This window comes from Melospiza georgiana, chromosome 17 (genome assembly GCF_028018845.1).
Source record: "Melospiza georgiana isolate bMelGeo1 chromosome 17, bMelGeo1.pri, whole genome shotgun sequence".
Classification (NCBI taxonomy): domain Eukaryota; kingdom Metazoa; phylum Chordata; class Aves; order Passeriformes; family Passerellidae; genus Melospiza; species Melospiza georgiana.
In genome coordinates, this window is record NC_080446.1 from 6,053,428 (window position 1) to 6,080,601 (window position 27,174).

Here is a 27,174-nt window from a genome sequence, read left to right on the forward strand (position 1 = left end):
GGAGGAGGAGGAGGAGGAGAAGGAGGGAGAGGCGGGGAGGGAATGTGTAGGGATGGGAAGGAGGTGGAAGGATGGGAGATAAAGGGATGGAGGAAGATGGAGAGATGGGGGAAATGGAGAGGGATGGGAAGGTGGAAGGCCGAAGTCAGGGGGGGGCGGCAAGATGGAAGGTGGAGAGATGGGAGGAAGGTGGAAGGAGGAAAGATTGAGAGACAGGAGATGTGGAAGGTGAAGGCTTGAGAGGGAGGTGGAGAGATTGGAGGCAGAAGGATGGAAGGATGGGGGAAATGGAGGAGAAATGGAGAGGTGGAGGGATGGAAAATGGAGGGATGGGAAGATGGAGAGATGGAAGACTGAAATCAGAGGGTAACAGCAGGATGGAAGATAGAGGGAGGAGGAAGGATGGGAGGATAAAAGATGGAGAAACAGGAGAGAGGGATGATGAAGACATGAGAGGGAGATGGGATGGAGGAGATGGAGAGACTAGAAACAGAGGGATGGGAGGAAGACAGGTAGATGGAGGGAAGGATTTGTTTGGAAGACAGGGGAAATGATGGAAGTGCTGGCCCAGGGAGACTTGGACTCCCTGTGGGAACCTGGGAAGGGACAGGGCTGGCTTTGGAGGGGGCCACCAAACCCCACATCCCTTGCTGTGCCCCAGTGGTGAGAAGGGCTGTGCTCCTTCGGGCTGGGAGGAGAGGGGTCCCTGCAGGGCACAACACGACCCTGGGCAGACCCTGAGGGCACTGCCCCACATCTCTGTCTCATCAGTCCAGGAGCAAGTGACAGAGCAAGGGACAAACACAGCAAAACAGATTTCTGCATCTGCAACACGTGTGGGGGCTGCTCAAGAATTTGTGATATAACAACAAAATCTCATTTTTAATTGGAAATGGGGTTCAAGTCCTAGGAGGACAAGGAAACCATAAACCTTCAGTAATATAATGACATTTTCTTTGCATAAAAAAATAATATGTAGTGGTCAGAATATTTATGTCTGTGTCAAGTGTGGATTTCCAAGGCCAATCCAAAATTTTCTGTGTCCCAAAGCCAAATATAGGTCAAAAGAAAGCTAATTTTGACTAAAGCTATGAAATAACCCAGAACAATTTTATGGCCCAGACCATCCTTCCAGTGAATTTAACAGCTAATTTAGATACTCTTATGAAAATACTCTTACCTTCCTAGGCTAATGGCTAAAAACTTACTCATTATATGGATAAAAATGTTCCTAACTTCTCATTAGAGCTTAAAAGGAGGCCTTTTTTAATGAATATTATAGCTCATTGGTATTTTCTTAGAAATATGATAGTCAAGCTATCCTTTGTTTTTATGAAGCATTCCATGCACAACATAAAATGTACTGAGTGCCAGGAAAAATAAAAAAGAAACTTCCAAGGAGAAGCTCTAAGAGGATTTAAAGAGATTACCCCAACCTTGTTTTGGGACAGGGGTGGAAGATTTACCACAGGTCTGGATGGGCTGGAGATGGACAGCAAGTGTGATAACGTGGAGAGGGAGAGGTTTATAACTCTCTTATTCTTTCTATCCATATTTTAGTGCTTTGCCCTTTTTTTACACAAAGGCTGAGGCAGCCTGGAAACAGTGGGGCAATGGCTGAGTTTAATAATGAAGATGGGGATGGAGTAAATCCTGGTCACCTCTGCCAGGTGAGCATGGGATGGGCCTCTCCTGCCTCCTTTCCTTCTCCAGTAAATAGAATTTTTGTTTGCCCCCCTTTTCCCAGGCAGGAAGAAGGGAGCTGGGCAGTGCCCTGTTCTGCACTGAAATAGAGCCTGACGGCCCATCAGCCTATAAATAGTGCAGGACCTGAGCAGGAGAGAGAGCTCTCAGACCTGGCTAATCCCGGCTCCCTTAAGCCACTTTACCCCAGCCTGGAGAGGCTTAAAGCCACAGCTGTGTGCCCAGGTTTGGGCACAAAAGGCTCTTCCTTAATGCCAGGTTTGGCTGGCACCCGGGGCAGAGGACTTCACTGAGCACATGTGGTCCTGGGGACCATCAAGCTCAACAGCCATGCCTAAATGGAATAATATTCCCTCAGAAAAAATGGTGTGAATTTGCCCTTAAATGTTCAGCCGTGTGAAATTACAGAGACCCGAGGAAGTGAAATCCGAGGGTGGCTGAAGTTTGGCGTCTTGTCTGCCTCCATCTGGTGTGAGACCCAGGGCCCCCAAAACAATTCCCCTCCATCACACTGGGGCTTGATTCACCCTCCCTGTAAGCCACCACCAAATGATTTAGGGTGACTCAATAAAACAGAAATCCCCTTCCTCAGAAGGGATGGGTGTCGCAGACATCTTTTCATGAAAAATCCTTTCTTTAGGATTTTTCCTCTTGAGAAGCTGAGAGGCTTCAAGAACAAAATGTAAACATTTATTATCTGCTGCTGTGGAATGCAACAGGTGGATCTGTGATCGCTCTCATAGAGTTGTTTCTAATTAATGGCCAATCACAGCCCAGCGGGCTTGAGCTCTTTGTCCAAGCCACAAACTTTTGTTATCATTCTTTTCTATTCTTAGCTTAGCTAGCCTTCTAATGAAACTTTTTCTTCTATTCTTTTAGTATAGTTTTAATGTAATATATATAATAAAATAATAAATCAAGCCTTCTGGATTTATCTGACATGGAGTCAGATCCTCATCTCTTCCCTCAACCTGAGACCCCTGTGAACACCATCACAGATGGGCAGCCTGCACATAAACATGGCAGGGACCTCTTTAATCATCATCACCTCCACCCCACCCAGCCCCACAGCCTCTGGGTTGAGATTTGGTGCTTTAAACTAAGCTAAAATTTCCATTTGCCCACACGTAACAACTGGAATTTATTTTTTCCCCCCAAGAGGCCCTCACAGTGTAACTGGGAGAAGGAATAATCCGCAGTGCTGGTAATTTGTATGGATCTGGGATGTGAGCACTCCAGGCTGCCTGCCTGGATTTGCCTGGCTCTGGGGGTGTTCCTGCCCATGAATGTTCAGCTCACTGAGCAATTGTGTGTTTGTGGTTATAAAATGCAGCAGGTCTCCTCTGAAGGGGGGGGTTTGGGCAGGGCAGATGGCAGCCACGAGGAATGCCAGCCTGGATGCCACCCCAGGAGCTCTGGTCTCACAAGGGAGAAGTTGGGGCTGGACAGAGGGATGGCTGTAAATTGCTGCTTTCTTTCTATGCAAAGAAATAGAGTCCTTGAAAGGAAGAAGTGCAGCCTGGCCTCATGCAAGAGCCATTGGAAAAGCAGATCCAAGGTGGGTAGGGCAGTGGTTGTCCTTTAAAAGGCAGTTTGTGGACAGAGTGGAGGCTTTTAGGTTTCCTTCTTGCCATGTTCAGGCTTTCAGCTCCTTCCACACCAGTTTTGGAGGCTGGGGCCAAGGTTTTGCACCCTGATATTTCAGCATTTACCATCTGCTGGGAGTGGACAAGCTCTAAACACCAAGGCACTGACCATCCTTTGCTCATGTACACATCCTGCATCCCATGGCAATCCTGACTGCTGGTGCAGACAAATCAGGCATTCCCATTGCAGCTAAACCCAGATTAACTGGTGTTAGAACAGGGTGGGATCTTCTGCTGTACATCCCAGAGGTTTCTAGAGCATGTTTACCTGGGCTGGCTTTGGGGTCACACTTTCCAGGCCCCTATGTTTACATGCCATGACCCTCCCAGTGTGTTTGCCTGACAGCACTCCTGGCCCAGGGCACCAAATAGGAAAATATCACATGATTATAGAAACCCAGACTGCTTTGTGTTGGAAGGGATTTTAACCATCATCTCATTCCAACTCCACTGCCATAGGCAGGGACATTTTCCACTGGACCAGTTTGTTCAAAGCCCCATCAAACTGGCCTTGAACACTTCCAGGGTTGGAGTAGGTTTCATGAACTTCTAACATGAGCAGGTTTTTCAGCTCATGCTCGTGTTGTAAACCTGGAGAGGAGAGATAAAAACAGGATTTATGGGACAGAAAGGCAGGGGAAGGAGGAGAAAGGGAGTATTTTAAGGTCCTGCACTCAGCTCATGCTGCTGATACCTTTAAATTGGAGCCAGAGATTTAAAAATAAACGTTGGAAGTGATAACAAGACATCCAAGTCCTCCAGCCACTTGGCCAGCTGGGGATGGAGTCTGGTGTCACCCCTGATGGGACAGCACAGTACCTAGGGCAGGGTGGCTGCTCCTCAGGACCCACCATGGTGCTCACATGGGTTTGGTCACAGCCATTGGTGATCTGAGGTAGCAGTGCTGGAGGGACAATGCTTAAAGGCCTGGAAAACTGTCCCCATTCCTCCTGGGTGTCAGTGGTAGCACACAGCTCCAGGCATGCTCTTCCAGGAACCCCTTTTCCACCAAATATCTGAGTTATGGGGTTGAGGCTGTGGAGGATAAAGCTGCTCAGCCTGAGCTGCTGTCCATGTGGAAGCAGCCAGGATGAACATTTCCATGCCCTGAAATATCTTTTAGCACCAGGGAAGGAGGCAGGCACCATTTCATCCACATCTCATCAGGGACACTGTGACATTTCTGCTGCCTGGATGCAGCATCTGTGGGGGCTGCAGACTCTGATCCCTTAAATCTCCCTGTGAGCTGAGGATGGGGCAGAGCCCAATCTAGGTCAAGCCCAAATGAGATAAGGCACCTCTGGCCTGTGTTCAGTGCTGATTGCAGGATGCTGCCTTGCCCTGGACCATGCTGGGTTTTCAGCAGAGATGTCTGGTGCTGTGTCAAGCTGCACCAGATTGATGTGTTTGTTTTGGCAGCTGTGCACATCTCCCACTTAGGAAAAGCCTGATTAATCCCAGGGATGGCTTTTCCTATCAAACCACAGGCACTGAGTGAAAAGAGCCCTGGCTGCCCACATCTTCTGATGGCTTTGGTGGAAATGTTAAGTGAGATATCTGGATAGCAGCATGAGCTTTGGGTGCATCCAAAGGGTGAAAACAGGATCAGAGAATTTAATGAGAAATTTTTTTGCTGAACCAACCCCTGTAAAAGCCCTAGGATTTATATTGGTGAATAATTTGTTTTCATGTGAGGATAGTGACTGGTAGTGGCATCTCCCCTGATCCCACAAATGTGGGTCTGGGAGTTTTCTGCAGACATGGGTCCTGCTCAGTGTTGCTGCTGGTTTCTGCAAGATGATGTTCCAGTTTTTAGAGAGGAACAGATGAACCATAAGTCAGGAACTTGTGGAAGCAAGTTTACCACAAGCCTCTGGATTGCAGCAAGAGGCTGTCTTCTCTCTTCACTGGCTTTTCCAAATTGGAGACATCCCTTTTGCACACTAAATCAGACATGTTGTGACTCTCTATCTAACTCCCTCCACAATGTATTTTCAGATCAGACTCACAGCTCTGGGGGTCCTGATGCCAATTCCCTGTGCCCTTTGGGAACTCAGACTGCAGGTGAGCAGAGCTTCTCCCATCACCGTGGGGACAGCGATCCACGCCCTGATCTGACTTTGGTTTATTCTCCTGCCAAGGAGGCACTTGGGTCATTGCTGCACATGTCCCAGAAAGGCAGAGCACGAATTTCACATGACAGGTAAAATATGCAGCTCAAGCACCGCGCTTCAGGAAGGTCTTCCCCTGCATTTCCAGGACATTTCCCTTTCCAATTTAAACCCTACAGGCAGGGGAAGATGTCCAGGCATTTCTGTCAGACAGAAGCATGGGCTGAGCATGGGCTTGGTGTCGCCTCTGGCTCTGACAGAGACGGCCCCAGTGTGGCATCCAGGATGAATATTTTGGGTATGTTTTATCCATAGGTGGCAGCAGCTGCCTGCGCCGGGCGGACGCTGCCCTAATCCCAAACCTGGCACGGAGGAACAGGCAGGGGAGGAGGAGGAGGAGGAGCGAGAGAAGGAGGAGGGGAAAAGGAGAACGAGCCTGAACGCAGGTCCTGCCTGCTCCCTCCTCTGCAGCAAGAGTGCCTCAACAGAGGGAGGATTAGGGAAACGCCTCCGTGGGGCAGGATCAGGCTGAACAGCGCTGTGGAGAGCTCAAATCTGTCACTGACCAGACTGCCCAGAGAAGCTGCGGCTGCCCCATCCCTGGAAGTATTCAAGGTCAAGTTGGACAGGGCTTGGAGACCTCTGGGTTAGTGGGAGGTGTCCCTGCCCATGGCAGGGAGCAGGGATGAGATGGGCTTTAAGGTCCCTTCCAAGCCAGTCTGTGGTTCTGCTGCTGTGCCAGGATGAAGTGCTGCCTTCTTACCCAGGAAGAAAATTGCTGCATACTCTGGTGGGGAAGGGGCTGCTGGGCAACCTTTTATTGACCAGATTCCTGAAGCCACTGGGGTGTCACATCTGGTAACAGCATTGGGGTACCCCAAACACCCACTGATGCTGGCCCACGCGTGCTGGTTCCTTCAGCAGTTCCTTCAGTTCTGGGGCTTTTGCTGGCTTCTAGAAATTTCTGCCAAGTTCAAAATGACACAAAAGCCTCTTGCTTAATGGCCCACACAAATGGCAGATAACAAAAGCCAGTTGCCAGAAGCTAAAAGCCAGATTAAAAAAAAAAAAAAAAAAAAAAAAAGAAAACACAGAAACCTTGCTAAAAAGCAAACTGGAGACACTTGCAGTCCTGGGCTCTAGCCTAGAGGCTCTAATGAGAGGAAAACCAAAGAGAAAAATCTATCCAAATCTTGTCATCTGCTCATTTTGAAAGTACCATTTCTTGATCAATACAAATGAAATGTATCTTCCTCTTTTCAACACACCTGATACGAACAGGCTTTGTCCTGGGAAACCAGACTGGCTGCCCAATCTCCCCTGGCTGCTCTGTCCTACCCATGCTGCTCCTGCTGCATCATTAAGGCAAAATGGAATTGATTGTGAGAGGAAAAGCAGAACAAGGCACGAGCAAAGCCCCAGTTCACCCCTCATGGCTGTGGGGGCAGCATCACACCCCCAGTGTTATCTGCTTAATGAGGTGATCCTTTAAAAGCAGCCCCAAATGTGGGTGTAAGTGGTGAAATTGCACAAAGGGACTGGGGCAGGTTTGTTCATTTCTGCTCTATCATTAATTAAAGCAATTAGCCTGCTCAGGCTCGGTGGGGTACACAATCATCCTGTACCTGCTGGGGAGAATATAATCCATTATGGAATATAATCTTTCTATCAATACACTCTAATTGCTCTGTACATTATTAGGGGGGTGGAGGATGCAGGAATTCATCTCTAGGGAGGAACCTGAGAGATGACACAGGCTACACTAAAACAAAAGTGACTTCTCATGTCTGAAGCACTGACTTTTTAGCCTTCTATCATTCCTTTCCAGGCCAGGAAAATCTCCAAGCCTGTGCCCTGGAACTCTCCATGCTGTGTACCCAGGCAGGGCTGGGAGTGTCAGGACCCCGAAATCCAAGCAGTGCTCAAACCCAGTCACACAGCACAAAAGCAAAGCCTTATGCTGGGCATGAAAACAACCACGTGGCTGTTTCAACTGCCTGTTGGAATTTGTGTATTCAAAGTCCATCTCAACCTTTAGCCAAACCCTTCCCTGGAAAGCGCTGAGTCAGTATTATCAGTGGGGAAACTGAGGCACGGCTGGAGGAACTTGGTCCCCAGCTGGACCACGCATGTGCTTCTGTTGGCCCTTTAACCTCTGGGGTAAATTTTGTAAATAATCTATTTATTTACAGACTTTATTTACTTTATCTATTTATTTACTGCCAAGGCTTTCCCTGAAAGCTGTGCTGGCTGCTTTCCTCATGCAGTGTCCATGCCAGTGGCCATGGCAGTGGTCACTGTGGCATTCTTCTTGGGTCAGCTGGGGACAGGGCTCACATGGAATGTCCCCATGCTGGCGTGGTCATACCCCACTGAGAAACACACCCCTGTGGGCAGCTTGGCCTTTTTGCTGTCCCATGAGCTGTGCAGGGAGGTTGATGTCCTGGAGCAACCCAGGGCAGCCTCCCCTGGCACTGGGTCCTTGTCCTGAGGATTAAAGAATAACTCCAGATCAATAAGGAAAAAAACAGACTGGGGAGGAATGAAGCTCGTTGCATGGGGAGTTGGTGACAGAACCACCCCAGGCTGGGATGTGGGCTCCCTTCTTCCTTCAGTCCCTAAAACTGTTAAAGCATCACCTCCAAAAATGTTCTTTTCCACAGCTGCACCAAAACTGCAAGGTTTTACTGCAGTCCTCAGCATGCTGGGCTGCAAAGCTCTGCTCTGGAGCATTGCTGAATTTTAGGGGAGAGAAAATGAGCAATATTTTAGGTATAACAAGTACCAAACTGCCTTTGTGGAGACACCTTAAGGCTCTGGCATCTCTTAGAGCGTTTTGTTCTCAACCCCATTTCCATCCCAAACAGAAGGAAATTGTCTGTGGAGTTTCTGTTCCTCTTCAACACATCTGCTTCCTCTTGCACATCCATTGCCTTGGCTCTCCCAGCCTCACAAAAGCAGTTGTTCATGGAGCAGCAGCACCTGTACAGGATGCTACCCTGGTACCCAAACACAGAGGAGCTGCTCTGTGCTGTTGGTTGTACTTTGGCCTTGCCGCAAGCTTTTCCTCTGAAATAAAGGGTTATTTTCCAAAACTGATAAAGCCCAGCCAGCTCAGAATCCCTTGAATCCCTATTTATTTATTTTTCATGTTTACCTTTGTTTTAAACGCAGCATTGCTTGAAAGGAGAAAGAAACTTCCCCAGCTCGGAACTGGAGCTGAACCAACTCAGAGATGAAGAGATGAGGGGTGGGCAGGATTTTTGGGAGGATCATTACTGAAATTTAGGGGAGAAAAAATGAGCAATATTTTAGGTGTAACACGTACCAAACTGCCTTTGTGGAGATACCTTAAGGCTCTGGCTTCTCTTAAAACGTTTTGTTCTCAACCCCATTTCCAACCCAAACAGAAAGAAATTGTCTGTGAAGTTGCTGTTCCTCTTCAACACATCTGCTTCCTCTTGCACATCCATGGCTCTCCCAGCCTCACAAAAGCAGTGGTTCATGGAGCAGCACCTGTACAGGATGCTACCCTGGTACCCAAACACAGCTCTGTGCTGTGGGTTGTACTTTGGCCTTGCCGCAAGCTTTTCCTCTGAAATAAAGGGTTCTTTTCCAAAACTGATAAAGCCCCCTCGAATCCGTATTTATTTATTTTTCACGTTTACCCTCATTTTAAACGCAGCAAGGAGAAAGAAAGGAGAAAGAAACTTGTCCAGCTCGGAACTGGAGCTGAACCCCCTCAGAGGAGCAGGATGTTTGGGCGGAACCCCCTCTCTTCGCGCTCCGGGCGCTGCTGCGCCGTCCCTCCATCCCTCGGGGGTGTCCCCTGTCCCGGCCGCGACAGCGGCGCCCCGAGGCTGTCCGGGGCGTGTCGGGCGCGCCCCCGCTCCATTGGCGGCGCGCTGCTGGGGCGTGCCCGGCGCGGATAAAGCCGCGGGGCGCGGGGGCGGCTCGGCAGCGCCGCGGCTCAGGCCGTGCGGTGCGAGCGATCCGCGGCCCCGCGCCGGACCCCGGCCCTCCCTGCCCTGCCCTCCCTGCCCTGCCCGAGCCCGCCGGACCCGCACACGGCCCAGGTGCGCTGCCGGGGAGGGGACGGGGGGCCCCGAGCCTTTGCTTTGCCAGGGGGCCGCGCTGGGGTCGCTGTGGGGTGGAATTTCGCCGTGCCTCAGTTTCCCCGCTAAGGTTGATTCCCCCGCGTGTCCGGCAGCTGTTGGCAGCTGGGGCGCTGTGAGCCCCTGAGCGGTTTTTAGAGATTTCTTGGAGAACAAGGGGTCGGGCTGTGGGAAGAGTCAGCGGCTGGCAGGAAGGTGCTTTGTACCCGGAGGAGGGAAAGAACTGGAGCTCCAGTTCAGAAAGAATTTCTCCAGTTCAGAACTGGGGCTGGACCGCATCAAAGGTGAAGCGGGCGGGTTTATCCCGGCTCTGGCTGATGGGGAGGCTGCTGAGGACACGCTGGGGCTGGGGTTTCTTGCAGGAACACCCTCGGTGTGTGCCCCAGCTCAGGTCAGGCTGGGGCTGGAGTTTCTTGCAGGAACACCCTCGGTGTGTGCCCCAGCTCAGGTCAGGCTGGGGCTGGAGTTTCTTGCAGGAACACCCTCGGTGTGTGCCCCAGCTCAGCGTTTCTCTGCTTCTTATGCAACATCCGCCCCAGATTTTGTAACTCCAGATGTTGATCTAAGGAGGGGAGCTGGATTCCTGCAAGAAAATCACCCGGGGTGGGGCTGGGGGGTCGGGAAGGGGCTGTGCCAGGCTGTGCTCTGCACAGGCAGTTGTGTAGGACGGAATTATTTTGGCTTTGCACGTAGCTCTTGGAGCTCTGTGGGTTTAATCCCTGTGCAGTGAGCCCCAGCCGCCGTTCCCAGTGCAGGGCTAGGAATGGAACTCTGTGAATGGTTCCATTTGCACCCCTGCAGCTTTTGGGGGCTCAGGGCTGGGTCGGGGTGGGTGCTGACAGCTGCCTCTGTGCTCCCAGGTTCAGATCTGCACAAGAACCAAGATCAGGAACCATGGCATCCATCCCATCCAGCGGCTCGCTCATGGCCGCGCACAACTATCGCAGAAGTAAGAGCAGGCTGGGGCTGGGGGACTTGGGGGGCTGGGTGGGCACATGGGGGTCTCTGCCAGCTGTGGGGGGATGCGGCTCCAGCAGAGATGGAGCTGAGCTCGGGTCTGTGCTTTCAGCTGCATCCCCATGGGGGTGTTTGGTGAGGAAAGGGCACAGCCAGCAATGTCCCTGCTGCTGCCCACACCCTCCTTGGGCCCCCCAGCCCGTCTGTACCGGCTGCTGAGGGGGCTCAAATCTCTTCACTTGTTACTAAGATTGTAGGGGATGGGGTGGATGGTTTCACCTTGCACTGTTGCTTCAGAAGTGAGCTCCAAAACCAGTCTGGGCAATGGTTGCTCCTGGTTCCTCGTCCGGGAGAGAGTTTCTGGTTTAATGCATTGCTTAAACCAGAGGGAATTAAAGGATTCCCCCGAGATGAAAAAAGCAGCAGGCTTGGAGCTGTTGTACTGAAAGCACATGGATTATACACAGGAATTTGCATCCTCTTGGCCTCAAGTCATCTCTCAAAGCCACTAAATTTTATCCTTGGGGTTGCAGGTTTTTTCCTGCAGAGGTGTTAAGGTGTTTTTCTGCTCCCTATGATTGGAATGTCTATTCCCTTCCTAGTGGTTTTTGCTGGCCTGGCACTAAACTGGGCACGCAGTGGAGTGAGTCAGTGATGAGGCTGAGCTGTATCACCCAGGCACAGCCTCTCCAAGGCTGTGTTTTCCTTCTCATGGCATGACCACGGGTCAGCAGTGGTTCTGATGGCCGTGATTTTTCCACAGGGCGCCTGAGCTCCACATCCAGCACCAGCTCCTGCAGCTCAGAGTACTCTGGGGAGGTCATCCCCCATGGCCCAGGTGAGTGTCACCTGTCCTGGCATGTGGGAGCCCCTCCTGTGGGGTGAGCTTGGGGTGCCCAGGTTGCACTGACCTGGACTCTCCCTGCCATGCCCTGTCCTTGTTCCTCAGAACTGCCCAAGTCTGACCCTGGCCAGTGGTGGTCCAGCTTCTTCTTCGGGAAGACAACTCACCCAGCCATGAGAACGGTGTCAGAGTCCCAGGAGAGGTGAGTGCCTTGAGGTGACACGGGGTAGCAGCACCGGGGGCCATCCCCGCTGCATCCCCAGGGCGCATCCCGACCCCATGGACCACATCCATATGATCCAGGAATGAGCGCAGGGCAGCAGTGCCACACGCGGGGGCTGGCACGGTGGCTGACTGTCCCTGTGCTGTGTGTTACAGCCCGGTAGCCCTGCGGGTGGCCACAGCACCGATGGCCTGCGGGCTGGTGGCGGCCCCGGGCGCGGGACGGAGGCGCCACGCCAGCGAGTCGAGCATCACGGCCGCTCCCTCCCACCCGGCGGGCACGGCCCCTCCTCCCCTGTAGAACCCCGGCTGCTCCAAGCAAAACGCGCTGCTCCCTCGTGGAAAACCGCAGCGACCCCGACGATTCCACTCCAGCCTTTTTTACTCTCTCCCCGTGTAACTAAGCCCTCTCGAAGCACATGCAGGAACACGTTTGTATTTTACCCTCAACTCGTACAATGGCAATGAATAAACTTGAGCAGCCTTTTAAGACGTTGTGGGTTGTTTTTTGTCCGCAAAGCGGTGCTGGGGGTGTTGGTGGGGCTGGACCAGGATGATGGTTTGTCCCAGGATGTGCTGGTGCCAATATCACGTGCCAGCCTGGCTCCGTGTGTTTTGCACATGAGCAGGATCTGGCTGGGCTGTGCTGGTGTTGCAAACGCCTTCCCTCAGCCTCTCCTCTCCTTACTTGGCTCCGCAGCCTGTCCCTGCTGGCACTGAAGTTGTTTTGTTCCCTGAGCACACGGCTGCTCTGCGCTGCTCTGGTAGCTCCAGGGGCAGGAGCGAGTGCCAGGGCCTGAGCAGGTGTGGCTGGGGCTGGGGAAGGATTTGGGTAAACAGTGACCCCTCCATAATGAGGAGAGAGGTTAAACTTGCTCAAGGCATGCACTTATGGACCTGGATATCAGGCTGGAGCTCATGGTGTGGATGGCTGCACTGGATTTGCAGCCCTGGATCCCAACTGCCCCAGGTGCTGTTTCCCCTGATTTTTGCCTTCAATTATTCAATTTGGCTGTTTGATCTTTCTGTGACCAGCCCAATAGCTGGGAAAACAAGAGCCTGCATGAAGGGAGCGCCTTTGTTCCTGCTGGAGGCAAAAAGAAACCACCTTGCAGAGGTTCATTTAAAGGTGCCAAATCTTCCTGTCTGCTGCCGGCCACAGCACGAGGCGTGGGGCTGTCCTGTGGGCACTGGGGGCTGCAGCTGAGGCCGTGGGACCCCTGAGCTCTGCTTTGCCTCCTGGTGTCCCTTGCTGGCAGGACAAAGGGCAGGAGCAGCTGGGGCCAAGTGGCTGCTCTGCTTTGTGGCTGCTTGCAGGGGCATCCAGGGTCATTCCAGTTCTGTTGTTTTTACAGCGGGAAGTGTTGAGTAAGCTTTTCCCTGAGCTCTGGTCCCTGTCAGGGCAGAGTGTCTGTGTTCCCTGTCCCTCTGGGGGGCCAGGGCAGCACTGGCACCTCTGCTGCCCCTGTGTCAGTGTGTGCACCCAAGGGGGATGGCTTCAGGGCTGTTCCAGCACTCTGGGCACTGCCAGCACCCTGAAGGTGACCCCCATGTCCATGGCAGCAGCTGATCTGATGTGACTTCCAGCCAGGCAGCAAACTGCTGTTGTTGTTGTGGGGCTGCCTTTGAAATTCAAGAAACACAGGAAAATCACGATAAAATAAACCATTTCTGAGTAAGACAAGGCAAGGTGGGCTGGCTGGCTGGGACATGTGGTTGTGGCACTGCTTCAGGGTCTTCCCAGGGCCAGAAAAGCTCTTTGGGTGCTGCTCAACCCCAGGTGCCTCAGGGATCTCTTCTGCTGCTGGTTGCCAGCAAAAGCCACGTATTTTGGAGAGACAAATACTTTTTTTCCAAGCCTGAGAATCAGTGTGGACACACAAAGGTAAAGTCAATATTACTGTATTTGCTTGTTGGTCTTGTGATCATGGAGAGACAAACCCAGCAACTGTCCTCAGGCACCCAGGGGAGGCAGTGACAGGGCAAAGGCACCAATGCCACATCCCTGGCTTTCCTCTGGGCACGTTCCCCAGCCTGGTCCAGCTCTAAGTGAGCTGCTCTCTGATGCCATGAGCACATGGATGCTCCCCTATGCAGTGTTTGGATGCTGGATGAAGGTTAAGTTCATTCCCACATTGCTCCAAGGTGTGTTGGATTTACAGCAGGGACTGCAACACCTGTCAGTGTCTGCCCTTCTGCCCATGGTTCCTTGTCCAGTGAAGCAAAACTGCCTGGAAAACCCCTGCTGAATTAAAGGCTGTTTTTCTGAATGTCTGTGAAGTGTCACAGACTCAGACTCCTTCTCTGCTGGGAGTGGAGATACAGAGAGAGTCCAGATCCCCCAAAATGTGCTCCTGGGCAGCTTCATGGCATTTCTGAGAGCTAAGTCCTTGGCATTGCCTTTTATTGCTTTGGATTGAAAGGCTTTTAGGGCCTTTCTTATCCTTTCACAGCCTGCAGACATTTTGGAAAAGCATCTGACAGCCAAGCACATTTATTTTTGTTCTGTTTCTATCTCCACTGCTGTGGGTGTCTCTCTGCTCAAGTAACAAGTGATGAGAGAAAACTCTCATTTCACAATTCCATGGAACAGCCTCAAATTGTGGCAGGAGAGGTTCAGGTTGGATATCAGGACAAATTTCCACACTGAAAGAGTTCCCAGGCATGGGAGTCCCCACCCCTGGAGAGTTTAAAAGCCCCATGGATGTGGCACTTGGGGCCATGGGTTAGTGGTGGGCTCAGCAGTGCTGGGGGAATGATTGTACTCAATGATCTTAGAGGGTTTTTCCAACCTATGATTCCAGCTGATTTCCTGTGTCCTCATGTTGCTGCTGTGGTGGGATAGCAAGGGAAACATTGTGCAGTAGAAGATAATGAAAGGGGGTCCCCATACACTCCACACCTCCCTAATCAATCCCCTTCTTCCTGTAGGGAGGGACAAGCACCCACCTCCCACGGCATTCCACAGGGGCTGATGTCCCCCCTCTGCTTCCTTGATGGTGTTTTAACTGTTGATTAATGCAGATATTTGCTAAAAACTCGTGCTGCTGTTTTCTGCTCACTCGTCCTTTGCAGCAGCCCTCGCGCCACCCCGCCGCCTCCAGTGAGAAATATTTCTTTTCATTCCCTGCCTCTTGCTGCTGGGGGCTGTTTTGGTTTGGTTTATTTCCCTCCAGCAGCTTTGCTTCCCCCTCACCCTTCAAACGCTGATGTGGGCCCTTAAAAATAGAAATGAGCTGTGCAGCTGAAATACATTGCATTAGCCTGAGGCTGCTTCCAAATGCCACTGGGTCAAGGCTCCCATCCTCACACGGGCACATGCCAGGCTGCAAGTGGAGCAGGAGGCACCTGTAACAACAGGATTTGCAGTGCCCTCCAACAGCAGGATCTGCAGGAGGCACCTGTGACAACAGGATTTGCAGTGCCCTCCAACAGCAGGATCTGCAGGAGGTACCTGTAACAACAGGATTTGCAGTGCCCTCTAACAGCAGGATCTGCAGGAGGTACCTATGACAGGATTTGCAGTGCCCTCCAACAGCAGGATCTGCAGGAGGCACCTGTGACAACAGGATTTGCAGTGCCCTCTAACAGCAGGATCTGCAGGAGGTTCCTGTGACAGGATTTGCAGTGCCCACTCCGGAGCAGTGCTGGAGGGACTGGGACCCCAGCGCTCCTGTCTTTGTGGAGTGGATTAAGGAAAAGCCTGGTGCAGTTTTTGGGGGAGGGTTGCAGTGCCCAGCTCAGGCTGAGATCCTGGGAGCAGATAGGAAAATTTGGGTTCCCTCCCTCACCACCAAGTTTATCTACTTTTAGACAACAAGTAATGGCTCTGAGAAATGCCAAAACCCAGCAGACCGTGCTGGAGGGCACACCCAGGCTGTGGATTGGCTTTTCATGCAGCAGAGGAAGAGGAGGAGGAAGGAAAACTGCTGTGGACAGCACCGTGTCATTACATCCCCAAATTCCCTCTCCTCATCCCCAAGAGCTCACTGTGACTGCTGAGTGAGCTGTTTTGGGCCATGTGTGTGACAGGCTGGTGGCATCTCCAGGTACCCCACCATGGATGGCTGTGCCCCACACCAGCCCCGTCACCCCACGCACTCCCCTCTCCTCCTGCTTATTTTTGAGCTCCATCTGGTGGCAGCCAGACCTGCAGATTTACTGTTTTATTGCCATTTGAGCAGCCTGCTCTAGGGGGGTGTAACAAGGTGAGCTTGAAGGTCCCTTCCAACCCAAACCATTCCGTGATTCTGAGGTGCAGCAGCTCCCCACTGTGTTCCTGCCCTTCCTTAGTGTGCCACAGCCCTTCACCTGCTGGATGTGCCTTCAGTCTTTATTTTCCTGCAGGATAGGACCTGGGCTGGGCATAGCTGTGCTCTCTGCTCAGGTGTTTGATCAGGCTGCAAAATGTTTGTGCAAGGAGAGGATTTCCTCTTACAACCATGTCCAAACACAACCTGTTGCTTTTTCCATCTGGGAATACTCCAACCAGGAGCTGCTGGGACAGGGACAGGGACAGAGCAGGCTTCATCCCACCCCTAAACCACATTCCTGCCTCCCCTTTCCAGGCCCCTTGTGCTTGGAGACTTGCTCAGCCAAGAGCCAGACTTGTTTCTGCTGCTCTGCACAGCATGGACACTGCCCAGGCGTGGGGAATGTTACATAAACTTTATTAACTTTATAAATTCCAACGTTGCTGTTGGCTCAGTCCCCCTGGTCACCTGCAAAGGGGCAAGATGAGCTTGTCAGGAGGAATTCTAAACCCCTGCCAGTTGCCTTTCACCCACAGCCTGTCTGCTGCTGCTGCCACCACAATTGTGTTAGGGCTCTAACAGCCCCACTTGGGCTGCCCCTGCCTGCAGCTTTGACATTGTTCCAATTCCTGCTTTTCCATGTGTCCTTCCACTGCTGCCAGGGACAGTCCAGCCTCTGGGAGTGTGCATGGGCAGGGGGCAACAGGAACTTGGTGCAGCAAACTCTGCCGTGGCTAGGGAGGGACAAGAGGCTCAAGGTCCCCCTGCAATGCCAGATCCTGGGATTAGGGAGGAGCTGGGGGTGGTGGGAGCATCTCTTGGCCTTCCCCATGGGTGGGATGAAGAGTAAAGTAGGGTGATGCAGGGTTTTACCTTTGCTGCCTGCACCTGGGATAAAGAGGCAGTCAATATTAGAACACAAGAGATTCATTTTTCTTGGAATTACCACAGGATGGTGAGTGAGACAAGGATCCAGAGCAGAGCAGCCCAGTCAGGAGCTGACTCTGCAGAGTCCTCAGGGCCATGTGGGGAAAAGGGTGGCCGAGGCACACAGGGGTACTTGGGTGAATAGAGTCCAAAGAGACACAAGAAGGGTTTTATCTGCGGTTGCAAGAGTGGGGCTGTTTGCAAATCAGTGCTTCCTTGAACCCATCCTTGGTGGGCTCTTTGAACCCATCCCTGGAAGCGTTCACACCCAGGTTGGACAGGGCTTGGAGCAATCTGCTCTACTGGAAGGTGTCCTGTCCTTGCCAGGGGGGTTGGAACAAGAGGAGCTTTAGGGCTGTGCCCACCCCAGCCATTCCATGATTCCTGGGAGGGAGTGGAGCAATGTGCTGAGGGAGGAGCATCCAGCAACGCCCTGTGGATGCACACACATTTATTGATAAATACACCGAACACACACTACAAGATAAATCAAGCAGAGCCACAACTGAACATGAACTGCAAACCTTCACGTCTGTGTGGGGAGCAGCAGGGGCCTCCCACCCTGCTGAGTGAACGAAGATGTAAACTTTGAGTGATGCCTCCGTGGGGCTTCTCCAAACTGTTACACAGCCAAGCGCTGGCAACGAGCTCTGCACAACTTGTTGCTTTCTGCCTTGGCCACCTCCCTGCACCCTGGCTGTGAGGGGCCACAGGCTGTTTTCTGGGGGCATGTGCTTTCCTTGTAGCCCTGTCAGAGGGCAAACCAGAAGGAAGGAACTTCTTGGCAAGAGCTGGCCTGGAGGGGCTTGTGCAGGAAGGATGGTGGGAAGGGGTCCCTCAGGAGAGGGAGCTGAGCAGCCGCCTGTAGATGAAGCCCAGCTTCTCCCTCAGGGCCAGGAAGGTGGGACGCTCCTCTGTGTTGCCATTCCAGCACTCCAGCATGATGCTGTAGATCTCAGGAGGGCAGGGGCTGGGCCGGGGCAGGCGGTAGCCCCTGGTGATTTGCCGTACGGTTTCTTGGTTTGTCATTCCTGCAAGGAAGGAGGAGATGCCCCTGAGTCTGATGTCCCCAAAGGATGCCCTGAAGGTACACCTGCAGTGGCCAAGATGTCACTGGTGATGCTGTGGTGTCTCTGTGCCAGAGGGGTGGTAGAAAAGAGGACCTGGGATATCCAGACCAACTTTCTGCCCCCAGCTCCTGCACCTGCTCTGCAACCACTGAATATCCCTCTAAGCCATCCCTAAATGGACAATAACCTGCTCATGCTCCAGGAGCTGCTGCCATATCCCTTAGGGAAGGGACAATATAGCATTTCATGGAGTGGGGCAGCAGCCCTACCTTCATAGGGGATCTGTCCATACGTGAAGACCTCGTAGAGCAGAATCCCATAGGACCAGACGTCGGACTTGAGGGAGTAGGTGCGGTAGTTGGCTGCCTCTGGGGCCGTCCACTTCACTGGGATTTTAGTGCTGCTGCTGGTGGAGTAAATGTCATCCTGAAAAGCAATGGCAGACAGGACATGAGGGATGGGGTGAACAGCACAGACACAGCTTTAAGGGATTGCCTCCATCACGGGACAGCTCTATGAGCTCGAGTGGTGGCAGAGAGGGACCAGAGCATCCCCTGAGCTGACCTTGAGGAGCCGGGCAAGTCCGAAATCAGCGATTTTGCAGGTGAGCTCCTCTCCAACCAGGATGTTTCTGGCTGCCAGATCCCGGTGGACAATGTGCTTCTCCTCCAGGTACCTCATCCCATCCGCCACTTGGCAGGAGATGTTGAGCAGGTGGGAGGTGCCCAGGGACTTCCCTTCAGGACCTGTTAATCCAGACAATCCAAGCATTGGGGGCAATCTACCAACACCTTTTTTGGTGTTTTGGTTTGGAAGGAGACCCTGTGCTGGCACTGTGGGACATGAGGGTGATGTAAAACCTCAAATTTGTGCTCCTGTCTAACCATCCTTGTTGTACTGTGTGGGAAGTTCAGCACGGCCATGTGCTCCTCAGGCATGGGACGGGGTGGGCTCTGAGGAGCACCAAGGTCACAGATATCCATGGCTTGTTCAAAGCCAAAGGTGACTATCTGCCATGCAAATCTCCCTGCAGGCCTCTCAGCCTGCTGTACCAGTGAGCTCCAGCTCTGCTGCCGGAACCTCAACCAGAAACAAGGTCAGTGTTGGTGGGAAGGGGAGCACCCTGTAGAAAAACAGGTCTTGGTGGGAGAGGTTTGTTTGGTTGTGCTGGGTCAGGGAAAAAAAGGCCAAGAAAATTAAACTGGGTGATGAGTGGTCCTTGGCATGTTATGAGCTCTGCACATGCACAAACCCACGGGGAGGTTTGGCTGTTTCATTCCTAAAGAGGGTGGAGTTGTCCAAACACAGCAGTGAGATTCTGTGCTCTGGTGGGAGTGGCAGACTGGAGGAGGGATGAAGCTCCCTACCAAAGGGATTGGGCTCCAGGGGTTGATACAGACCCAGCCCACATGGACACCCAGAGGATCATGGCAGACTTTGTGTCCCAAGACCATCTCCACCCATCCATCTACCCATGGATTGCGCTGTGTTACCACTGATCAAACAGGGCAGAAACCAGGCTGGCACTCTGTTAGGGTCCCCATTCAGGTTCATAGGGCCCCTCTGAGGCACAGGAAGCAGTGACCCAGCACTCACTGTTGAGGTAGCTGTGGAGGTTGCCCTTGCGCATGAGCTCGGTGATGATGTACACGGGCTCCTCCAGGGAGCACACGGCGTGCAGCTGGATCAGCTTCTCATGCCTCAGGCGCTTCAGGTTCTGAATCTCCTTGGTGAAGTCTTCTGCTTTCATGTCAGCTGTGGGACAAAGCCAACACAGCCCTTGTGAGCCACTTTCTCATGTAGACATTGGGACTTCAGTGCCTCCAGTTGGGATGAGGACCTTTTTTACCTCCTCACAGCCCATCCCTGCTCTCAAAGCTCTCAAAGCTCTGCACAACCTGTGTTTCAGAGCCAAAGAGATGTTTTCCATGTGGCTTTGGTCCCATTTTCAGGTTCATTGTCCCATCAGGACTTGATGTATCACAAACCCACTTGATTTGATGTGATGTCACTTGTCATACACTCAGTGGCTGGAGCCATTTATAGGGATACAGCCCAAAGTTAGGTTTGTGCATAGAAATATTCCAATGGCTCCTCACCAGGTCCTCCTGCCATTTGCATGATAAAACAGTCACTGTGGCCAAGAGGATGAGGAAATAAAGGAGGGTCTGTCACCCTGATTTTTAAGATTTTCTAAGCCTTCTGATGTTGACATTCTTGTAATGAACTTTCTCACACACTTTCTGTAAATAACTCATTGTTTTGCATTCCTTTATAGAAGAGGAGAAAGTTGATAGACTGTTAGTTTGTCCAGTGTCATTGGAGAGGTGGCAGTCACCCTCCAATCCGCTGTCACTTTTAGAAAACTATAAATGTTAGAGTCAGAAAATAAACTTCCCTTTTTCTTCACCTTAAGAACAGCAGTGTGCGCTTGTGTTCTTTTGTGTCCTATAGCGACAAGGGTCAATGATAATGGCAGTGAACGAGAGACTCAGTTGGCTGCTGTCAACATCTGATTCTCCACGCACCTTTAATGATCTTGATGGCCACTGGCACGGTGTTCCTCCACAGCCCTTCCCACACCTCTCCAAAGTAGCCCTCTCCCAGCTTCCTCCGCAGGGTGAACTCCCAGCGCGGGCGCTCCCAGCCGTCCCTCTCGGGGGGAGTCTGTCAGGTGGACATGGAATGGCACACTCGGACCAGCCAGACAGCCAGGACCTGCTGCTGGGGCCTGCAGCAGCCCTTGGTGCCCACAGAGGAGCAGGACATGGTGCTCCACCAGCCAGGGCTGAGCCTGAGCACTGCCCGTCCCTCTGTGCTCACTGCAGGCACAGAACACACGGGGCATCCTCTGCATGAGCCCTGCTGGGACCCCAGCTGTGCAAGCAGGAGAGTTTGGAGACTACATGGAATACCAAGAGTTCATGATTCACTCCTCATCAGACCTCAAAAGTGGCTTTTCTCCATCCCCACCAATTAATAAAAATGCGTGAATTAATATTACTGCATATTATGGCTGATTTAGATTTTAGTTCATTGAACATTTATTTTGTCCCACACCTTTCAATTTCACTCTTGGATTATTCACATGGTTAATTGCTGTTTCCAAGTCATAATCAGTAGATGGAACTCTAATCAGGAAATGAGCTGGCAATTTGAGATTAATACTGTAATTAGACTTATGAGCACTGCACTAATTGGTATGAAAACTTTATAAAAGCCATGTGTTTTGTCTTATATTCTCAGGAAAAAATTGGAAGGGCAGGTATTTCCAGAATCTGTATTGAACGGAATTGTAACAACTTGGTTTCCAGTCTTTGAGACAGACAACACATTTCAGAAAATTCTGCTCAAAAATACATATAAATGCCTTAACGTGGCTGATCAAAGGCAATGCTGGCAGCTATACTAATGGTGGGCTTTAAATTTAGTTTAATAAACTCAAAACCCAAAGGGACAGACTAATTATTTCTAGTTTCCCTTTCCCTTTTCCCACCCCGGGGAGAGCTGTGCCCGTACGCACCGCGGGGCTGCAGGGCTGCAGCAGGGGGCTCTGGATGACCTTCCAGTGCTCCGTGTAGAAGGCGAGCAGCTCCTCCATGTTGGGGAAGGGGTGTCCCTTCTGGATGTAGAGGCTGCCCCGGGGGCTCTTGCAGATTCGGAAGTGGCTGACCTTGGCGTTGTTGCGCACTGCGGGGAAGCCCAGGTTGGGGAAAACTCAATTTGTGCAGAGATCAGTCCTTCCCCACCTCCCTGCTGGCTCCACCTTCTCTCCTTTAAAGATTCCAAGTCTTCTAATGAAGCTAAAGCAACACAACTCTCCCTTGGACTGCTTCATCTCACTCCCCACGTCCCTTCTGCTCCCACCTCCTGGCCCTCATTGTGAGCCAGGCTCCTTTGGACCACAGAGGTGATGCTTTATTATCAGGTGTAATTAATTAGCTTTATTGCTAGGAATAACTACACCATGGACTGCTCAGACAACATCAGAGCTGCTCCAAGAGGATAAACCAGGAGTGGCTGTGACTCCCACAGCTCAGGGACTGATGGTGGGATGTAGAGTTTGCCATGAATTTTCCTAGGATTACTTTTATGGGGATTAAAACAAATTGTAATAGTACTGCCTGGTCCAAAACATCCTGAATTCAGATTTCAGTATGTGGGAGCAGCCCAGGCCCTGGTAATCTGGAGTGGCAGCATATTTTTAAACAACCCTCAGATGACAAAAGCTGCTGGAATGAAATCCTGGGAGTTAGTGCCACGGAACCATCATTAAGCTGCAGTGAAATGTTTATGGCTTTCATACCCCAGACAGGAGCCATGCACTTTCCTTTGCCACAGTGATTCAACAATCCGTCCCTGCCCTGTAAACTTTCCCCTCACCCTCAGAAAGCAGACCATTCCCTTCAACAAGGTGCTGAAAAACGCTTTAAACTTATTCTTGTTTTCACCCCATGCTAAGCAAGCCAGGAGCTGTTCCTAAGGAGCAGTCTGCTTCCTTTCCTTGTGCTAATTATATCTGGATAATTGCCACAAGGTCACCTGAGAGAGAGTATTCGCCCTTGCTGCTCTCGCTGTCGCGGACGAGGAAGGAGCCGTGCTGGTTGGGAGGCGAGAGGAGGAGCTGCTCCGCTTCATTTCGGCTGATCTTGCTGAAGTACCAGCTGGGGAGCAGAGCAGAGGGGTCACAGCAGGGCAGGGGAATGCTGCACTGATGGGTCTGCATCCATTTCAGGGGATTTTGCACCCTCTGAGCCGGGGAGGGGGAGCAGCTGCTGGGATCCCACTGTTTGCTCATTCCTGCAGCCACCAAGCAAGTGGCACAGTGGCTAGACTGTGTCACAAAACCTGTAGACCAAAGCTGTTCCATTGGGTGGGCTTTACAGGCACTTGCTGCAGTTTATGGTAGCTCACTGCCTGCAGACAATTTCACAGAATCAGAGAATCCCAGAATGATTTGGGTTGGGAGGGACCCTAAAACCCCTCCTGCCATGGGCATGGACACCTTCCACTAGCCCAGGCTGCTCAAAGCCCCTTCCAGCCTGGTACTGAACACTGCCAGGGATGGGGCATGTCCTTCACCAGTCTCTGGACGCTGCTGTCCGGGTCTCAGCTCCATCCCAAGCCCTGAGGTGAGGTTTATACTCTTGGGCTGACAGCCTGTGGTAAATAAAGCACTGAACGACCTGGCGCTGTGTGGAAAATGCTCTGGAGAGGTTGTCCCTGTGTCCTGCCATGACACAGGGACATCTGCAGGCACGGGATCCCTTTCCACTTCTTGACCTGCAGCGCATGGGCAGAACCAGCTCTGAGCCTGGGCATCAATGGAAACACCTCTGGCAATTGCCATTTGCTGCTCCAGCCTTGGCAGTGCTGGCTGGGGACTTCACAGCACCAAGCCAGGGGAGGACCCAGCCAAACCCCTTTTCTCTGTCACCTCACTGAGATTCCTCACTGAATTCCTGTAAGGAAAGGCAGGTCGGCTGGCTGGATCCCGACACAGCGGGATGCACATTAAGACGCAGCTCCATCCAGCCTAAGGCAGCCAGGACGTGAGAAGCCAAAAGTTTCATTAGCTGGGATCGCCAGCGTCTGAGAAGCCGCGCAGGAAATTATACGTGATGGGGTGAACAAATTACCGGGCAGCTGCGAGGCGGCTCCGCGCAGTCTGCCTGAGCGCTCACGGCTCGCTCGGGCGGGGAAGCCGCGCACGGTCCGGCCCTGCCCCGCCCCAGCATCGGCAATGTCCCGGTCCGCAGCACGGGGCTGGGCACGGCCGCGCACGGCTGCTGCTCACACGGGGACACATACACAGGTACGCACAGGTACGCACAGGTACACACATATGTGCACACACACAGGTACACACACAGTTACACACATATGTGCACACACATGTACACACACACAGGTACACACAGGTACACACAGGTACACACAGGTACGCACAGGTACACACATATGTGCACACACACAGGTACACATACACAGGTACACACAGGTACACACATATGTGCACACAATGTACACACACACAGGTACATACACAGGTACACACACATATACACACATATGTTACATACACATGTACACACACTGGTATACACACACAGGTACACACATATACACATGTACACATACACACACACAGGTACATATACACACACAGGTATACACACACAAGCACACATGTACACACACAGGTACACACATACACACATGTACACAGGCACACGTACACACAGGTACACTCACGGGTACACACACACACATATGTACACACACAGGTACACACACATGAACACACACATGAACACACACAGGTACACACATATGTACATACACACAGGTACACACAAGTCCACACACACGTACACACGTACACACACACAGGTACACACACAGGTACACACACAGGCACACACACACAGATACATACATCTGTGTGTGTGCCACATGCTCCCCCCGTAGCCTGTCCTACTCTTCCATGCCACGGGAATAAGGCAGGGAGGGAGCCGACCCCGCGGTCCGCACCGGTGTGGTCCCAGCACAGCCCAGCCGGATGGATTTGCCTTCCTCAAAGCACACGCAGGGAGGGTCTCTCCTACCCCACCCGCACATCGGGGACCCTTCCCGGGCTTCTCCCGCTGCTCTCCTTCACCCCACCCAGCACAAGGCTGGCGCGGGGGGGTCCCCGGGGTGCCGCAGCCCCGCGCTGCCCGCGCTCGGTGACTCAGGGCACGGAGGGAACAGCTGTGTCTCGGGGCGCTTCGCCCGACGTGTCGGGACCAGGTTGCCTTATGCAACGAGGAGCTGGGCTTTTCCCGGCTGCCAGAGGGCTGAGACATGCCCCGAGCTCCCGGCCGGCTGGGAGAGGCACCCACCGGGAGGAAACCCCCAGCCCTGGATAAGCAGGATGGCAGCAACAGCTGGCCCTGCAGAGCTCTGGGCTTCCTGGCAGGTGCCAACCCAAAAATGCTTCTTCTCGTGCTCTCAAGCCATTTGGAGCTGGCAGGGGTCAGGTACAAGCTCCCCAGCTCCCTCTCTTCCTGCTGGGTCCCCTTTAACAAGACGGAAAGCAGTAGAAACAAGCAGGAGCCTTTGCAACCCTGCCCAGAGCCAGCCCAGCCCGTGCCAGGGTGATGCAGCCAGGAAGGGACACCGGCATCTCTGGCGCATCCCCCAAATCTCGCTGCCTCTGCCGAACACCTCCACCCTCCTGCCACGACCTGCAGGAGCTGCAGGGGCTGCAGGGGTGCCCAGGGGATTCAGGGATGCTCAGGGAAAGACAAATCCCCGCTCAGTCCCAGCACCGCTGATGACCAAAGCAGGGGACGGGGATCTGGTGCTCGTCGCCGCTGTGGAGGGTGAGCGCTGCCTCTCCCTGCCCGAGCCCAGCCTCCATCCATGCCCCGGTGCATGCAGAGCCGGGGATACTTACGGGCGGTGAGCAGAGGTGCCCTGGCTGAGGTTGGCCACGTAGGCAGCGGGGACGTAGCCCATGGCCGGCTCCCCCAGCAGCCGCCGGGCTAATACATACTCGCCCTCCTCTCTGAGGACACGCAGTTTGTCCCCTGCGCTTATGCTCAGCTCCTCGGCGCTGCGGGCTGTGAAAGCGTACAAAGCGATACAGAGAGACGACTTGGGGATGAAGGAAATGGAAGTCGCCTCCGAGTTGAGCGAAACGGAATCAGAGCCAAGATACCCCAGCGAGCAGCTCTCCGTCACGGAGCGGGGACGGAGCTTGTTCCAGAAGGATGTCAGGAAGGTCAGGCGCTTCCTGACGAACTGCTCCATGCCCGGCGATGCTCTGGATGCGTGGGCTATGCCCACCGGGAGGCCGGGGGAAAGGGGGATGCGGAGCTCCTGCCGCCGGCCGCGGAGCTCATCCTGCCGGCCCGCGTTACCCGCACGCGTCTGGGCGCTCGCCGGCCCTTCCCGGCCAACTTCCTATTTCTGAAAGTGAAACTGGTTCGTCTGGTGCGACGAGTCTGCCGGCGGGACGAGTCTGCAGGCAGGAGTCCCACGCTCAGACCCACGGGCACATCTGGGAGACAGGCACAGCTGGAGCCGGGCTTGCTGCTCTCGAAGAAGGAGGAGAACGGGTGTTGTCTTATTTAATCATTATTTTAAAGTGTGCTCTTTGCTTCTTACCAAGGCACCATAAACACAGCTCTCTGTTCTTCGAGCAGCTCTGGTCGCAAGTGGCTGACTCCAGCTAATAGCCTTCATCTCACTTGTGTGGGAGGATATTTTTTTTTCCATAGGACAATAATTGCATCCACAAATGTGGGAGAGTTAAAACAGAATTAAGGAAATAACCTTAGAAGAGATCTCAAGTGTTTGGATATTTCCTGGTTGGATATTAGGGGGCTTATAACACAAGATCCTTTGTTCCTTCAGTCTACAATGTCCTCCCAGAGTGACCCCACTAAAGCATTTGCCTCCTCACATTAATTCCCTGTTGCAGAGGATTCCTAGGGAATTAGCATCTCAGATCCACCAGGATCTGGTGCTCACTCAGCTTCCACCAGAAATGGGTCCCTCTCAGAATCAGGAGATCTTTTCCTGATGCAGGGTCTGAACCAGCCTCAGGTGCTTGCAATGCATCCACAGCCAAGCCCTGGAATGCAACCCCCAGCTCTCAGTGTCAGCACAGCCCTGGTCACACTTGGGCACTGACATGCTCCAAACCCCCTCCCAAATCCCACCACCCACAGCCATCACCCAAAAGACCCATTACCCCCTCACATCTTTCATGTGACTTTAGGTCACCTAAAGATTGCTCTGGTGAGAAATCCCAACTCCAATCCCCCAGCCCCCACCTAAACTTTGTCATTTAACAGTTCCATCTAATTAGTGGGAGTTGTTCACCTGGCAACCCCACTCCTGGCCTTGAGCCCATTATTTTGATTCTCCTCTGCTTGCAGTTAGCCTGTGTAGCTCATTTTGGGCATGTAGTTGGGATTTGAAAGAGGCTACTTAAAAAGATATATGAAAAATTAATTGTAGGAGTCTGGGCTGCCAACTGCAACCATGTGGGGTATGAGGAACAAGCTGGACCCACCCTTGGGTCAACAGCTCTAGACATGCTGTGTCCTCCATCCTGGGTGTCCCACGATGGCCAAAAAAATTGCAAAAGGATTTCCTTGTCTGGGTTTTGGACTCAGCAATTTCCTCACCCTCTCCAGGCAGAGATGCCCAGGGCAGAGGGCAGGAGTACAGAGCGCTCCTCAGCGTGGCCTGTGCATTCCTGAACTGATGAGAACTGGGAAGAAAGGGAGTCTTTAATAAAATATTCTGCTCCCTCCTTACCCAAGCAGCA

The 27,174-nt window shown here is 52.6% G+C and overlaps 2 protein-coding genes across 3 annotated transcripts; one reads left to right on the forward strand and one right to left on the reverse strand.

Moving 5' to 3' along the window:
• Positions 1-9,429: 9,429 nt before the first annotated feature.
• Positions 9,430-12,089, forward strand: PPDPF (pancreatic progenitor cell differentiation and proliferation factor). Its single transcript, XM_058036351.1, has 5 exons — positions 9,430-9,537; positions 10,437-10,525; positions 11,297-11,371; positions 11,483-11,579; positions 11,756-12,089. Exons 2-5 carry the CDS (start codon positions 10,471-10,473, stop codon positions 11,898-11,900), a joined length of 372 nt encoding a protein of 123 aa, XP_057892334.1. The 5' UTR covers positions 9,430-9,537; positions 10,437-10,470; the 3' UTR covers positions 11,901-12,089.
• A 4,920-nt stretch (positions 12,090-17,009) lies between these two features.
• SRMS (src-related kinase lacking C-terminal regulatory tyrosine and N-terminal myristylation sites) lies at positions 17,010-25,705 on the reverse strand. Of its 2 annotated transcripts, XM_058036232.1 has the most exons (9): positions 25,555-25,624; positions 25,291-25,456; positions 22,392-22,513; positions 21,373-21,539; positions 20,378-20,516; positions 19,446-19,604; positions 18,414-18,595; positions 18,119-18,275; positions 17,010-17,810 (listed from the first exon to the last, which is right to left on the reverse strand). In XM_058036232.1, exons 2-9 carry the CDS (start codon positions 25,350-25,352, stop codon positions 17,617-17,619), a joined length of 1,182 nt encoding a protein of 393 aa, XP_057892215.1. In that variant the 5' UTR covers positions 25,353-25,456; positions 25,555-25,624; the 3' UTR covers positions 17,010-17,616. The 2 variants fall into 2 exon arrangements, with proteins under 2 accessions (XP_057892215.1, XP_057892214.1); XM_058036231.1 differs by having other exon boundaries at positions 25,291-25,705.
• Between the last annotated feature and the right edge of the window lie 1,469 nt (positions 25,706-27,174).